The 16,145-nt window shown below is 40.4% G+C and overlaps 1 protein-coding gene across 1 annotated transcript in view; it reads right to left on the bottom strand.

Moving 5' to 3' along the window:
* Positions 1 to 16,145, bottom strand: part of LOC124269013 — a 35,607-nt gene that overhangs the window by 11,323 nt on the left and 8,139 nt on the right. Inside the window, exons 5-23 of the mRNA XM_046704043.1 lie at positions 12,197 to 12,347; positions 11,691 to 11,811; positions 11,154 to 11,361; positions 10,321 to 10,480; positions 9,286 to 9,511; positions 8,752 to 8,922; positions 8,186 to 8,328; positions 7,992 to 8,051; positions 7,422 to 7,488; positions 6,054 to 6,109; positions 4,987 to 5,136; positions 4,711 to 4,819; positions 4,527 to 4,580; positions 3,743 to 4,044; positions 3,374 to 3,548; positions 2,605 to 2,739; positions 1,764 to 1,934; positions 980 to 1,245; positions 50 to 259 (exon numbers count right to left, since the gene is read on the bottom strand). Coding sequence (XP_046559999.1) covers positions 50 to 259; positions 980 to 1,245; positions 1,764 to 1,934; positions 2,605 to 2,739; positions 3,374 to 3,548; positions 3,743 to 4,044; positions 4,527 to 4,580; positions 4,711 to 4,819; positions 4,987 to 5,136; positions 6,054 to 6,109; positions 7,422 to 7,488; positions 7,992 to 8,051; positions 8,186 to 8,328; positions 8,752 to 8,922; positions 9,286 to 9,511; positions 10,321 to 10,480; positions 11,154 to 11,361; positions 11,691 to 11,811; positions 12,197 to 12,347 — 2,935 coding nt within the window. The remainder of the gene's footprint in view (positions 1 to 49; positions 260 to 979; positions 1,246 to 1,763; positions 1,935 to 2,604; positions 2,740 to 3,373; positions 3,549 to 3,742; positions 4,045 to 4,526; positions 4,581 to 4,710; positions 4,820 to 4,986; positions 5,137 to 6,053; positions 6,110 to 7,421; positions 7,489 to 7,991; positions 8,052 to 8,185; positions 8,329 to 8,751; positions 8,923 to 9,285; positions 9,512 to 10,320; positions 10,481 to 11,153; positions 11,362 to 11,690; positions 11,812 to 12,196; positions 12,348 to 16,145) is intronic.

Raw genomic sequence — 16,145 nt, 5'->3', positions numbered from 1 at the left:
TTTGAAACATTGACAAAGTTAACCCTGGAGAGATGGTACAACGACTTACCTGAAGAGTGACTTGAGCAGCTGCACCATCTCCTGCCTTGTCTCATGCCACATCGTTGCGCAGATGTGCACCAGAGGGCGCTCTGTCTCCTCCTCTTCCTCCTTCTTCACCTTGTGCAGTCTTTCTTTCTTCACCTCACTGTCCTGCCGTCTTAGCATTGCTAGACTCTGGTAGGGGAAGATGGCATCGCGGTAGTTGAAGACGAATAACCTGAAAAACACATCCCGACTTACTTATACACACTCATGACCAGGTGCAGATTACTTCGGCAGTTTCGACTGAGTCAGTGAGTTTAGCTTTACGCACTTTTTAGGAATATTCCAGCAATATCTTGGCGGGGGACACCAGAAATGGGCTTCGCCCAGTGTACTCATGTGGGTAATCGAACCCGGGTCTTGGCTTTAACAACTAGGCTACCCCACCGCAGTTTAGAAGTGACGGTGGTGCACCGAAGTAATGAATAATAAAATAACGCCGAAAGTAGATAGTCATACAAAGAAACAATAAATAAAACGAAATAAACAATGTACGACCAAACGATTACGAATTGCCTTTGCTTTCATTGAATGCCGGAAGAAGTAGTTTATAAAATTAATGATATTTTAGACAAAACAAATATCAACAATAAATCAGTTATAATTAATACATCAGTAAATTTGAAAGATGAGTACAAATAATTGAATTAACTACACATGTTGGTGTTGAAAACAGAATGAGTTAGACTGAGTGTGGTTTTACGCCGCTTTTAGCAATATTCCAGCAATATCACGGCGGGGGACACCAGAAATGGGCTTCACACATTGTACCCATGTGGAGAATCAAACCCGGGTCTTCAGCGTGACGAGTGAACGCTTTAACCATTAGGCTACCCCACCGCCCCGAAAACAGAATGAACTGGGATTGATGAATAATATTGTAAGAAATACTCACCTGTCAAGTTTAGCCATTCGTTCGCAGTCTGGTTGCCAAATGTGGTTGGAAAATATGAGGTAAGACATCCATAAGGCTATACCAATAGCACACATGAAGTACATATCTTGTCCGAACTGGAGAGAGCTTGGGTCGCAGATGTCAGGGTTGGACCAGAACTGGTGTTTATCGGTTGGTTTGCACATTCCCGCAATCACACCCGAAGCGACGGGGATTATAAGCAAGCGGAAGAGCGAAAGCGAACTTCTGTACAAGAAGTCTACAGGCTACACTGGAACTGTAAGTACAGATAAATGTGCAGACAATATTAATGTACAGAATACCAAATTTGGAGAAGTGAAGTATCATGTAATTCTCTCGGTACCACATGATACGGTAGTCTATAAACATCTGCTCCAACACTGAGAACACATCCACTGGTTCCGAGATCCACACTTGCGGTAGGACGGTGATCAGCACGATTTGCAGGAGCCCGGAATAAATAAAAGTGGTTTCCCTCACACGGTGAATATTCCTCCGGAATCGTCCTGCATGTACATCTCTATTCCCAAAGATAAATACGCCGTAAACATAATTTTCCCACCAGCCAACTGTTGTCAATGCAGCAAAAGCGAACACTGGCCAAATGTCTGCAGGCGTTCTGTATTTGCTTGTTTGGGATTCCGTAATGCTGTCCCTAAACACCAGCACTGGGATCGCTCCCAACTGAACAAGAAAAGCGGCTGTGTAAATTATTAAGATAAACGCAGATTTCACTTGTTTCCTTCTTTTAGTTTTCAAGTCATCCACGTGCGCTTTCCCTTTCTGGAAACAGTGAGTCATTATTTTGAAAAACCCGGGCACTTGTAATACTGCCATGCTGAGAATGACCCCCCTCGAGGGAAGACATGCCCGGTAATACCCTATACAGGAAGAGAGACCTCCCCACGCACTGAAGGGCGTCCACGAAACATATCTGTAACACAAAAATAATATCTGTGAATAGATTGTTTGGGGACATAAACTGGCAAGACAAATTAGATTTTTCAGAAAAAACCCGCCAGAGTTATCTGTATTGATTATCTGGAGAAACATATGCATATTCCCCAGCAAACGGTAACATAGTGGCATGGTTTGAAGTTGGATTACAAAGGGAACCCGAATAATTAATTTCAATTTCAAATATGATGGATTTGTAAAGTAATGTAGTTTAATGTTTAAAGTTTAATGTGGTGTATTCTGTGCCTATTCTATTCGTGTGAGCTCTGTGGACGCACATTTCTGTAATCCTGTACTGGTAAATAATAAACAAATGGATCATTGAAAATCTATGGTGTTATCACCGTTATCAAACATGTGACGTTTCGGTGTATATACAAACAAGAACGCGATACAGTTATCTGCACTGAAAGTCCTCTGACGTTGACGCTTTCTATCCACAACACTACCTTTCAGGTCGAGTCTAGAAAGATCCTGCAAACTGCTGTTTATTGCAAGCAGTGACTGAATATGATCGGATGGGGACGCTCGTTGATTTAGTTGTTGTCATCATGACTGAAGGCATCCGAAGAATGGAGATGAGAACAACTGGTTTGGTCCAAGTCTAGAGTTTCTGGAATATTCCTGATAACGGCATAAAAGCTTACCCCAATGATGGCGCGGATCGTGGGCCACTCCTTCCTTCCGAAACAAGACTTGATGAAACAGGAGATCCACATGACGATGACGGGGAACAGCTGACACAGCATTGTCATGGTGCCATTGTAAGACTTGTCCTCTCCCTGGAGTCAACAAACAAATATACCAATGGATCACATGAAAAAAGGACAATCTCGCAGAACAGGAACAGCTGGGAAAAGGGGCACCGCATATAAATACCGTGCTCTGTGCAATATGAAGTGTGCAATATTGCTAAGACAAACCCTCAGATGACATGTGTAGTTAATGGATTAGTCGTAGGTAATGTCACTTTCAGCAATACTCCAGTAATATCAAGGAAGGGGACACCAGAAATATGCATCACACATCTGGGGAATCGAACCCTGGGCCGTGAAGAGCGACCGCTTTAACCACTATGCTACCCATCGCCCCAAATGATATTAAGCTGCTATTACAAGATGAAACACGGGTATTTGATGACTGACAGAGTGGCATGATGACATCCTGAAGTTAGAGGATGATGCAGCTGATATTGAACTACTCATATAGGTGTCTCCGTCCAGGAGTCCTGGAGAATCCATGAATATATGGAAGGAATATACGTAAGAACCTGTGTCAAGGAAGCACCGTTACAGGGATGACAATTTAGACCCACCGGAAGTTAATAAATGTTAAGGTTATTCCCTAGTTAAAGATGAACACGAAGCCCAATGCAGGATCCAAAAACGTTTCACTTTAAAACGGTTCTCATGTTACCTTTGCATCTGCCTGAGCTATCCAGATAGCGCTGATGACAGTGGCGATGCCAGTGGTCAGTATGGTGCTGGACAAGATGATGTACAGGATGAATCGACACGCTCGCCTCACTTTCATCTCGAAGTCATTATTGTGCTCAAAGTCCCTCTCAGTCATTCGGAACGCCATGTATGATCTGAAAATGACGAAAGCCACAATGTTCATAAAGTCATGCGACTGGTAACATACTTTCTCGCTTGGAAAATCAGAGTTCCATTTTACCTTGGTTTGTAAAGACAATAGTGCACTGACATAGTAAATATTTAACGTTGGAAGACAAAGCAGACGTTATGGAGATGGCAAATATTTACAACTATTAAAGGTACATACGGTTGATCTTTGAGATTGTCTTCAGATGAGGCTTTTTTCAATTCATTATTCTCCTCTTCTTCCTCTTCTTCTTCTTCCATGATGTCACCTAGACTGTCTTGGGTAGTGGATTCAGTGCCTACACCTGATTCTGAGAAGGTGTCGTGCATAGTGCTTCCCTTAAAAGAGCCATACACGGAGGTGTCCATGTCGGTAGATTGACCACTAGGTGTCCGTTGGGCATTTCTGGCCCTCTTCTCCTCTTCGCGCCTTCTTCTCTCCTCCTCTTTCGCGGCCTTTGCTGCAGCCTCTTTTTCGGCTTTCTGTAAATATTTGTATTCCATTTAAGGAGGAAGTTCGACTCAGGCAATTGGCAGTCCAAAAAAGTTTACAACAAGCTATAAAAACCTATTTTTGCTTCCGCTTTCTGAAAGTGCATGAAATATGTCTATCTAACAATAACTAACCTAATTATTAAGAAATGTCTTGGTTGACAAACAAGGCACAAGACTTAAAGTATCCGGGGGTTAAACCTTTTTAGCCGGTTAAATACTGATTTGATTTTCTATTGTAAAACGTCACAAGACATATTTAGAAATTACGTCAAAGTTCATTAGATGATTAAGGCGCTTACTAAAAGTTCTTAATATTTGTTGATATGTAATGATGTCTAATATAAGAAGATACCGAGAGTTTGAAGAGAGATTGAAATACTTTTGCTAAAAAATGGCATTGCACAAATTCTTCTTGATCATACGATAAACCTCTCGTCCATGGCAACAAAGTATCAGGCTGTGATATTTACCTTCTGAGCGACTATTCTCTCAAGGTCATCCTTGTGGTACATCTTGAGGAACATCTGGAGTGAAGGCATATGAAACATTGATAAAGACAAACACAGGTGATTTAAAGCAGTTATACCGTTATATCTACTATACATATGAACAAAATATCCTTCTTTAGAAGCTGAATAGTGAGCTAGTGCACACCTTAGTCTTGCCGAACTGATGGTCTGTAATCCTGGCTTTATCAACAATGGCCTTCGACTGATGCATGGCACCCCCTTCTATCTTCATGTCCTCGATGACAACCGCATACCTGTTGACATATAACCATGGCAACTATTTACACTGTATTGACAAGCAGCATATGATTATTTGAATCAGCTACACTTTTAGTTTCAGCTAAGGTTTTGAGCAGCAAATGAATGAGTCAAATTTCTGCAAATTTCAAATTGCCATTTCGATGTTATGCAAGAGACTGACCTTTCAGCGAAGTCGATGTATGGGATCCTGATAGGATAACCTGCCTTCCGGACAGTGGCCACCTCCAGGAGCCCACTACACTGCAGCTGATCCCGGACAAGCCCACTGTCAAACTTGTTGGGTTTCAGCGCCAGGTTAGGTTTAATACATCTGCATCATACAGGATACAACATCGATATTTGTCATTCCAAATTCATGTTCATTATAACGTACAAAAAAACACATAAACGAATAAATTTATGTGAATACAAACAGTTTAAAGAAATTCAGTTTGGTCATGGTAATGTTTAAGAAAGTATTTCTCTGTGAAAGTTACAGATTTCCGTAATGAAATAATCATCGTATACATGTTTACGTTATTGACATGTCGGGATAACGGTATACTACTGTAAACATTGACAAGAAACTGACTAAATATTGTTTCAAAACAAAATGTCCGAGAAAATGCCTGAGTAAGTAATTACGCTTGGTCAAACATTTGTCTGCCACAAACCTATTTATTGTTGCAATATGATTCAGAAAACTGCCCCTTTAATCCCCATTCTATTATCACTACAGTGTTATCAACTAGAGAGCAGAGAGATGAAATACTTGTCTTTCCTATAAATTTGTCTTTCCTGCTGTAAATTCAAACCCTTTCAATACGATAACTACACATCTACAAGCAGATAGAAATACATATATGTTACATTCCACGCTGACATGTGTCAATGCGAGATTACATCTCATTGTAGAAACATAATACCTGATCAGTTTTCAATAGGACTTTATATGGGAGTGGTAGCAATTATACTGTAAGGCTTTATAAACTCCCTCGGAGGTCTCAACAGGTGTTCAAAATATAATCCTTATCCGAAATCTGTATGGGAAGTCATCAGACATCATTTATCTGTTGAAATACTGAGAGCTCTCTCCTAGTGTCAGATTACCGCCCACGTACTGTTAAAATCCCGGTGGTACCCTGCGAGGAGTTTTGTGTTGTACTCCATACGGATATGAATATGAACTATGTTTAAACTGGCATATGTCAAATATGATGATTCATGTATATATGTCGTTCAACTTACCTCACGAACACTGGCTTGGCTGTACTCAGCTTCGTCATCATATGGTCCAGGGATGTCTGGAACAGAGGAATCGTTTATTTTTTAAAAACATTAAAAGTTTCAAAATTATTCTACGACACTATAAACAGTTCGAGTTTTTCTTTTGGAAATATCTATCATTGGAAACTCGTTAAAACAGACTCCTTTAGTCCGGCACCTACCCCCGATGATTACAGTTGGATTTACCAAAGGATATTTACTCTTTATAAAGATCCGTTAATCTGGAAGTTCATTTATCTAGTTTAGAAGGGCAAACTTATTGTCCGGATTTACAGCTAGGTTTTTACTGTAATTGATACTGTTAAATTAAATATTGTTTAATATACCATATTTAATATTAATGTTTTGGCACCAAAATGATTTAAGAGAGACAGGAATATAATGTGTAAACGTGTAAGAAATCAGGTTAACATAAAGATAAAGAAACAATTGCCCATCTTTGCAGTAGAAGAAATGATCTGTACATTGTTTTTATGGGAAGGGATGTACAACAAAACTGTTAAAACTTTGTAGTTCATTGTGAAATATGTTTGGTTTTTAGAAAACTTTATTTCGATGGGGTGTTCTCGGAAATTCGATCGCAACGAGGGCACGGTGTCCTCTGTACGTGGATTAGATTGAAGATTACCACAAAAGGAAATAGTAACAGTGGATTTCCTATTTTCAATATTGCAGGTGTTTGTAATCGTTATAGACAACGAATCACGCCCTCTACAAACACCCATTGAAGGACATACCACTAAAGAAATAACCGAAGAAACATAATCTAAACCTGGATTAATTCAGTGTCGTGTGTAAAGGTGTATTACTCATACCAAACATTACAGGTTATTTATTCGGGGTGATATTACGTGAAGTTAGATTTTAAGCGTCATACATTGATCATATTGAACTATTATGAAGATTCAGTGTATTGAACTATTATGAAGATACTGTCTTGGATTTTCAACCCAGTTACTTAAATTTTCAAGGCAGCAACTTTCAATACCAAAACGGATAATAGTTTCGACTTCCCAGCTTGAATAGTATCTTGAATATTCTAGATAAAGAGAGTGGTATGGCCGTTGTATAACAACAATATTTATATTATATATGACGGATCTGATAATCTACCCATGGATCTGAGTGGCCAACATATGAACCAAAACTGGGCTACCGCCCTTCTTTAGAACTATTTTGTAAGAGGTATATGCGGTAATATTGTCAATAATAAGTTATCTCTCGGCTCTCCGAGGAATTGTAGGTGTGTATTGCCAAAGACAGCTTGAAACGGCACTATTGCGATGCATCGCGAACCTTAAAAATGAAGCATTATTATAAATTACCAACCTTGAAGTGTTCCGTCACCCGGCCTGTCAAGCGCCCTGTACTACTGCCAGAACTGGGGTTGGTAAACCTAGAATCATACGTTCACGTAAAGAAACTGTGTATGTAACATAGAGCAAGTTTGCGAATATAAGAGAAAGCTCTGATGTATAAACTGCCGGTTAAAGGAACGAACAAAAAACAACAACAAACAAACAGAAAAAAACAACATCTATGAATAGTCAACACAAGTATGACACCCCGAGAATAATTTTCTTGTTTGTTAGAGTTTTAGCCACCATCTAATATTGCGGTGGTATACCTTGTTGTGCTTGCCAGCGTTGTACATTATATACCTGCGAAAAGTCGCTTAAACACTATCTGATCCAAACAACCAAGGACTACATTTCGCCTTGCAGAGTTGCCTCCCTTAGGCGTGTTAGCACCATGTGGTAGAAGGTTCGAATCCCTGTTTGTCCTGAATATGCAACTAACTGACACGCCGTGTGCTAAAATACTGTTCAAAGTGCCTTTAAACCAAACCACTAACTATCGCGATAACGCGTTATTGTAGCCCACGTTATGTACACTCACGATGATGGGATAGCGCCTCGACTTCGGTTTCCTTTCAGGCGCAGTGAACTTCGCCCCCCTCTGAAACAGTCACAAAAAATATAATTGCAAAAAGCCCCAAAATGTGTATGAAACTGAGGTTGTTAAACAACTAGGATTCGTTATTTGTTAATCATTGTGAATACCCCGACATTTGGTTCGCACACCAGACTTACCTGGTTGTAGACAACGTCGTTCTGCTGCCGAGGAGAAAGTAGTCCCGGACAAAGATATTGCTGCTCTCCTCAATTGCTCCTTTAAGATTGTTGGGAAGGGTGTCGCTGTTCTTCTCCAGGAACCCATGGGCGTTGTACATCACCTAAAATTAATTACTATATTAAAGATTTAACCTTAACATTACTTCGACAAAATGGCATTATGGCAAAATAAAAATACTTCACACAAATTAAAAAAGAAATGGCATTATGGGCCTGGTCGCCCTTAGGTATCGTATCTGTATGTGTAGAGTTGTGCTATGAAGGAGCCGCTGGAAATGAGTACGAATCCTAGAATCGTGATACACCAAATGGAAATGTCTACTTAGTGCCTTACTGTGAGAAATCCTTCAACATGAATCTTCTACCCCAAAAAGTGTCTGAAATAGCAGAGCAGCACCGAGACCCTCACTCGTATAAAGGGGTGCAAAGGTCAGTAAGAACTGTCATTATTTGCATGAAGAACAAAGATATGTCATCTGGATGGTTCGGATTCAAACAGTAATCATGTCTTTGAAGGGTCCTACCTGTCCAGCGTAGTGCTTGATTCCAAAAAGTAGTTGTGACTTCACTGAGGTTGACACGACGTACTTGTCGTTCTCGTTGTTGTAGCGGTTTGCCGTCTCCAGGAACGTCTTGTCACTGGATTGGGGGATCGACAACTGGTCATCAACGAGGGGGAAGATTCCGTGAGGTTTCTGGATAAATAATGCCAATCATGAGAACGTGTATATAAAACTCCAAAGCTGTACTGCTCAGTGAGGTGAGTTGAGGTGAAATTGGGTTTAACGTTTTGAATATACTTTATGGAAGTTTTGATGAAAATGGGAAAGAAATGACTTTCAGTGGAATGAAATTCCAACATACTCATTGCTATTCACGCCCTGAGGGTTCGAATCCCATGTTCACCAATGATTCGTCAGAGCCGCAGTCATGCTCCGGTATCACGCAAGTAATAGAAGTTCGTCCCTTGTGTAGCTTTGGGCTATCCCCAATAATCCTGAAATCGTCTCAGTCAGTAGCCTTGGCAGGAGGCTGACTTCCTGTCAGTGGAAACGTACCTTGAATATGAGTTCAAGTATTGGTGTGTTGTCTTTGAAGCTGACGTGGATAAGGTCAACTTCCTCTTGCTCGTACTCATCCCTCTCTCTACAGAATGTGTGCTTGAGGAAGTAGGAGTGTAGTCGCTCGTTGGCAGCGTTGATGAGGAGTTGCTCGAAGCCGTTGTGGGCGACGTTTTCAAAACCTGAGATGTCCAGGATACGAATGCACGTGTTCTTGCTTTCTCTGAAATGACAAAATGTTCTGAAGTAAGACAAGACATTTGGCACTTTTTTTACTCTGGGGAGATTCTGGGTTAGAATTAGTTCTTGGCTCAGTAGTCTGTTCATGTCGTTAGAGACAACGTATTAGCGTGCGTAGTTTGAGGGGTGACATTTCCTGGATCTCACTCGATTATTTACATACCGCCATCATATATCTTGAATATTAAGCAGCGGAAAACAACAAACACACACGCCATATCCTTTACACCTAATTATGAATATTATAGTTTGTTACTTTCGAAATGAATGCGTCAAGATAAATTAATTTAAAGTTTTAGGGGGGCTTTGTGACTCAAAGACCTGAATCTGAACCCACCTTGTTGTCTCTTCGAGAATGCAGTACTAGGCTTGTTAACTGGACAATAACATTTTATTACTCATTAAACATAAAGCAGGGACCATTAAAAACAAACATCTGTATGAAGAATGGATTGATGGTAATTTCTTAGCTGACGAAAGATAAAATAGACATGGGGCGGTGGGGTAGCCTAGTGGTTAAAGCGTTCGCCGAAGGTCCGGGTTCGATTCCGCACATGGGTACACTGTGTGAAGCCCATTTCTGGTGTCCCCGGCAGTGATTTTGCTGGATTATTGCTAAAAGTGGCGTAAAACCATACTCACTCACACTCAAAGTCGACACCAGTTTATTTACTGTACTATAACAGCGACGTTTCAGTACAGATCCGTATACCGTGGTCTCACTTGATAGTTTAGTGAGGATAGTGTTCACCATTAAATTTGTCTTTATTTGTAACGTCTATGGATACTTACAAATGGTAATATGTGTTCCTCTGAGGCTGGACACAGCCCGCTAGCTTCTGGTTGATCTTGTCGATGATGCCATAGAACAGAGAGGAATACAGCTCCCTGGAGACAGCGTCCCGCCCGTCGTTAGCCTGGCGTGGGGACTTGTATCGAAACATTTCCTCGCCTGACAGATGAAACGGGAACATTCAGTCATATGATGGAGTTTGTGCCTCGCTGTCACACCTCTAGAGCATTTAATCGACTAGCAAGGATTTAGATGTAAACGTTATATCTTGAAAACGACAATATGATATGAGTATATTTCGTGGTTGACAGTTACTTGGCGATAGACAGTGCTGTCCTGTAAATCTTAGATTATACTAACACTTATATCAGGTTCAAACGTACAACACGGTTCTAGATCTAGATATAAGTGAGTTGAATTAAATGTTTTGGTGTCTATTACGACGAATTGTGATGAGGGTTCCTTGAGGCAGCTGAAATATCAATATTCAAATTAAGATTGATTGTCGAAAGCGGTTTTTGAACAATGATTTAGATTTATAACGGGATGTCGGCATGTGGAAGAAAGACTGATGAAAGAAATTTATCACTTTCGTGAAACAACCTAGCAAGATGTTCAACACCAACAAACAGGCAAATGTAAACGTTTGGATAACAAATATTTATAACAATATATATTAGTAAAACGTATGATTTAACATTATCTAAACACGTGATGCATTGGTGACACAAGATGCTCAGATCTTTGCTCTGTATCTGCATCCTGTGTCTACCACTGAACACGGGAGCCCTACAACGTTAGAGGTAGGGTCTGTGTCGCTGACTTCACCCACCTCCAGCTCTGCTCTTCACACAGGTCAGGGCTTCCTGCAAGTCGTCGTATTCCTCCCCGCTCAGGCCGAGAAGGTCCGACGCTTTGATCAAATCGTCCTCTGAAAACTCTGAGATGACGGCGTGGCCATTGCCATCCTCATCCTGGTCGAACTCAATGTTGGCGATCAACAAGATGGCGGCCAACACCTTGTACAGTTGGTCCACTTCCTGAACAAAGGACATGTCAGTTGTAGTCTCACTTCCCGATACATGGGATAGAATTTATGTAAAGGTATTGCTTAAATAATTCAAGTTAAGTACTTATCACTTTCCGAAATCATTTTAAACTGATGTTCAGTGAGTGAGTGAGTCAGTCAGTCAGTGTGTTTGTAAGTATAATTTTATTCCGGAAATTGACTTCATTGTAACCATGTGGGGAATCGAAACTGGGTCTTCGGCGCGATGAGTGAACGCTTTAACCACTGGCTACGCCAACGTCCAAAATTGGTTCAGGAACTATGTCTAACAGAGGGTTGATAACTGTGAATCTACTTTACCTCTTTTGTGAAGCCGACATCGTGTAACATGGCTTCAAGCTCCAGAAAGTATTGCTTGTATTTTTTCTGCTCCTCCACGCTGTTAAACACGTCATCAGAACCATCATCCGACCGGAGTATCCTGAATTTTCAATTTTTTCAAAGTTTGTTCAAAGAACGTAAACATCTTTTTCACACACGGAGAAAAATAGACAAGTCTGTGCAATTATGATCAACGACGGTAAAGTATAAAAAAAAACATTCAATGGTACAAGAAAGTCGGATCCACATAGACCAAAAGCCTTTGAGACGAATACGATACATGACATACAATTTATGTTGTGTTAGTTAAATACTGATTTGTCTCCGAAATCTGTTTAAAGTGATGTAGCGAGTGGAACGGACTGACTAGTACAGGAAAATGGAGTAAGATCCACGTAAACCACACACCTTATGAGACGAAAAAGGTTTTGGTTTGATCAGTTTTCTGTTAAATGACTTTGTTGTGATTATTTTAATTTACTTACCTGTAGAACGCAGCGTTAGCTTCAAGATTGAGGGCATCAAGTCTGCGAGAGGGCATCCCGGCGAAAACGGCGTAGAAGGCGTGGAAGTTCTTTTCATGGCGGTTCCGACTTGTTACTCGGAACTTTTCGAGGATAAAACATTCTATTTTAGCTGCAAAATAAAAAAGGTAGTTGTACAATATTATTGAGAAACCTTCCAAAAAATCCCCAGATATGCTATTTTAATGGTCTCTTTGGTCTTCGTGTCTGATCTCATTTTTAGACATTCTTACCATAATGCCGTATCACCCATTATGGTGTAGTTACTAGAAGGTAATATACAATCGCCCTTCAAAAGAAAGGATACATCGAAAAACTATGTTTTACACATGTCTTCCAAAAGTTACTAGGCTTGAAACAGTCGTCGAAATACTGCAATCTTAAAGCAGAGGACACAGCTGTGACACTCGTATCCGTTCTCTTCCCACAGAGGTTACTTGTCATATCTTCCTACGAACCTCAGTTCTAACACGGCCATATTTCCCAGTCCTCGTAAAATCCCTTACCGGCAAAAAATCGTAAAACGAATTATCTCCCTTCTTTCTATCCAATCAGAACACATGTTACATCGACTTAGATCCAACTTGACTAATGCAAGCAAATATGGGGCCACAAATATCTCTCCTCTGCCGATGACTTATGTTGATGTGACACACAAGACATTGAATGGCTAGCTTGTCCGTTGTCAACGAGGGCGATGGAGACGCCATTGATCCGCCATTACATGACTGAGTTCTGTCTAGAAGAAACGTTTGAGCATCGCGCAGTCGAAGAGGTTCTAGTTTTCCCGGAACATACGGATATTATTCGCCTTGCAAATGATAACTTTTGAAACAACGTCGCTGACTGCACAACTAAATCTGATTGCAACCAATCACGAATCCTGAACACTCGCACCATGAAAGGGCCGTATTAGAACAGAGGTTCGTAGGAAGATATGGCAAGTAACCTCAGTGGGAAGAGAATGACCCGTATTAAATACATCCAATAAAATAAGTACTTTGTGTTTGTTGCTTTCTAGCCAGAATAAGAAATGGCAGTACATGTTCTTTTGTCCGGGAGGCGGTGGAGTAGCCTAGTGGAAAATGCGTTCGCTCGTCACGCTGAAGATCCGGGTTCGATGGGTACAATGTGTTAAGCCCATTTCCGGTGTCCCCCGCCCAGATATTGCTGGAATACTGCTAAAGGCGGCGTAAAACTGAACTCACTCACTCACTCGTTTTGTATGAAGCAATTTAGTGATACTACACAACTTTCTTCTTAAAGTTTTTGGGGAGTTTAGTCTCACCCCAAACCTCATCTCATCACCCCACCTCTTACCTCTCCCTCCAAACACCCCCACCCAAAATATCAATTAGGGTGCATCTGGAAGTGTCAACAATTTTTAACCCTTTCAAGTAACTACTATCTGCAAACACTCCCTGTTGCGTGACAACGCTATGCACATGTAAAAGTAGGTTATGAAGTGACGAGGTAAGAGCTCTTGCCACCAGGTTGTGATAACGTTACAATCTCTTGAGCCTTTGAATGACTTGTATATTCCGCCATTCGCATGTATTTGATAGTTATTCATACACATAAGCTTTTTTGGATAGGGAAAGGATTTTGTTGCTTTATTATACGGTTTGACTGGTTTCAAATGTTAAACGGTACACTGAACTAACTTGCAGTTAACATGCATTATTAGGGGCGAATTCGGAAGTAAAGCAGCTTTCTCAAAGAAAAGGACACATAATTCACCTCTTACTGCCACCATTATGTATGACATTTTTTACAGTATATTTCAATTTTCAAGAGTAAATGTATTCTCCCAAGGAAGATGAGACATGTTAACCATACCTGGCAGGTTTTTGATATGTGACGACTGCTATGAATATCTTTAAAGTTTGGACATCTCAACGCAAGTTGAATAGTCGTGTGGGTGTAAGTGTCACGTAGTTGACAAGGTTTGAGTTATTGGTAGTAGGCAAAAACTGCTTCTGACACCTGCTTGGTATAACAACTAGATAGAAAACAATTTTTTTTTAAATCCTCTGTAGTGTTGGTTGGTTTGTTGTTTTACGCCGCACTCAGCAGTGTTCCAGCTATATGGCGGCGGTCTGTAAATGATCGAGTTTGGACCAGACATCCAAGTAATCAACAGCGTGAACATCGATCTACGTAATTGGGATACGATGACACGTGTCAATGAGCTTGACCACCCGATCCCGTTAGTCGCCTCTTACGACAAGCGTGGGTTACTGTAGATCAATTCTAACCCGGACCTTCACGGGTTTTTCTGTAGTGTCCTTTTTCTGTTGACGTGAAGTAGGTTGCAGTCATTAACAAATCCACACTGACCTATCTAATTTCCTCACTTGTGACACATGCATTTTTCATTCTTGTATCCTATCTAAGTCTTATTGTTATATATTACTTTATATGACTATTTACAGCAGACTGACTGCATGCTACAATCCTTTAAATGAAGACTGTGACCACATCTATACCCCTGTCCAGTCTAGCCTTGGAAGTACACCACATGTCAAAACGAAAACTTGGGATTGATCTCTACAATAACAGACAAAACCAATGTAACGATGATGTTAAATTTCAAGAGAATTTCGATTATCGCCAGAGGCAGGTTGGGGCGTAAAAGGCTAAATTGAGGTAAAAGTTCTGTAGATAAAAGCACTGGCCCACCAACAACATAATTCCTACACCCTAAAATATACACTCAAGGAGTCCAAGTCTAGTCTAGATTACTCGAGCTAGTATAGACTTCCCCAATTATATTGATATTAACAACTGTTCATGGCTTCATTTGTATATCGTTGTACTTTTTTGTGGATCTTTTTCATATGTTAAATGTTTTCTGGGACTGAATGTGTACCGGTCCGATTACCAATAGACTTCGTTCATGCTGCACTCCCCTTTAAGACAACAGCATCCACATGCTTGTTGCTGTGTTAAGAAAGACCTCCTTCTCATGTTATACTAAATCACATACAGGCACATTGTATGAAGCCCATTCTGGCGTCCCTTGATATGATACTGCTCAAATATTATTGAAAGTGACGTAAGCCCACCTCACTCATATGTAGTTGAATTATGTGCCTATTCGACAGTGGAAAATGTAAGCGGTATTTGGTGTGTGCACCCATCCGTCCACCCGTACGTACCCTCTTGTCGTGTATACCTATCATATCATATACCCACTTCTAGGCCTTCGCTGCTTACATAGGGGTATTGATTCTGGGTGGACTTATAAAGCATTTGTAATGTCGGACAAAATCAACAGGGATACATACCACTAGTCGCTGACATACTGACCTAAGACACCCATATGCATAACTTTTACTTGTGGTGTTTTTGAGGAAACATACACGATGGCGTGTTATTTCAATTTAAAATTTAAATTTAGTTCATCTGCAGGTGGCTAACACAATGAGACCTGTCACGTGGTAGAGCGACACAGATTGGATTTTTTACAGCACATTGCTCCATGTTATGTTAGGGTTAAGTAAAACGCTTTATTACAAAATACACCGAGTACCAATCCGGGGTCTTACAGGGGATAATTTAACCCGGTAGGGTCTGTTTACATTCCTGAATACTTATTTCTAGAGTCACATCCTGGTTAACTAAATACAGTGAAACTCCGCTTACTAGAAATTCTCTGGAATGATTCTCTGGAATGTCATATATGTTTCGCATTATGCAGTTTGAAACTGAGCATCGATATTAGATCATAGTATCACTGGGATAGTTAATTGTCAAAATTAATTGTTGTGGCGATATTTTATTGTAGAGAAATTCTGTTTCTGATTTTAGAACTGTACGTCGTTGAACGCTCAAAGAAATAAAAATAGTAATGTGTCGTTATAAACAATCTGGATAAATATGAGGCTTATAAAGAATATTGAGGAAG

Source organism: Haliotis rubra, unplaced genomic scaffold (assembly GCF_003918875.1).
Source record: "Haliotis rubra isolate DU_JTF1 unplaced genomic scaffold, ASM391887v1 Scf141, whole genome shotgun sequence".
Classification (NCBI taxonomy): Eukaryota; Metazoa; Mollusca; class Gastropoda; order Lepetellida; family Haliotidae; genus Haliotis; species Haliotis rubra.
Note: the sequence above shows the minus strand (reverse complement) of the source record. Positions and strands in the feature narration are given on the sequence as shown.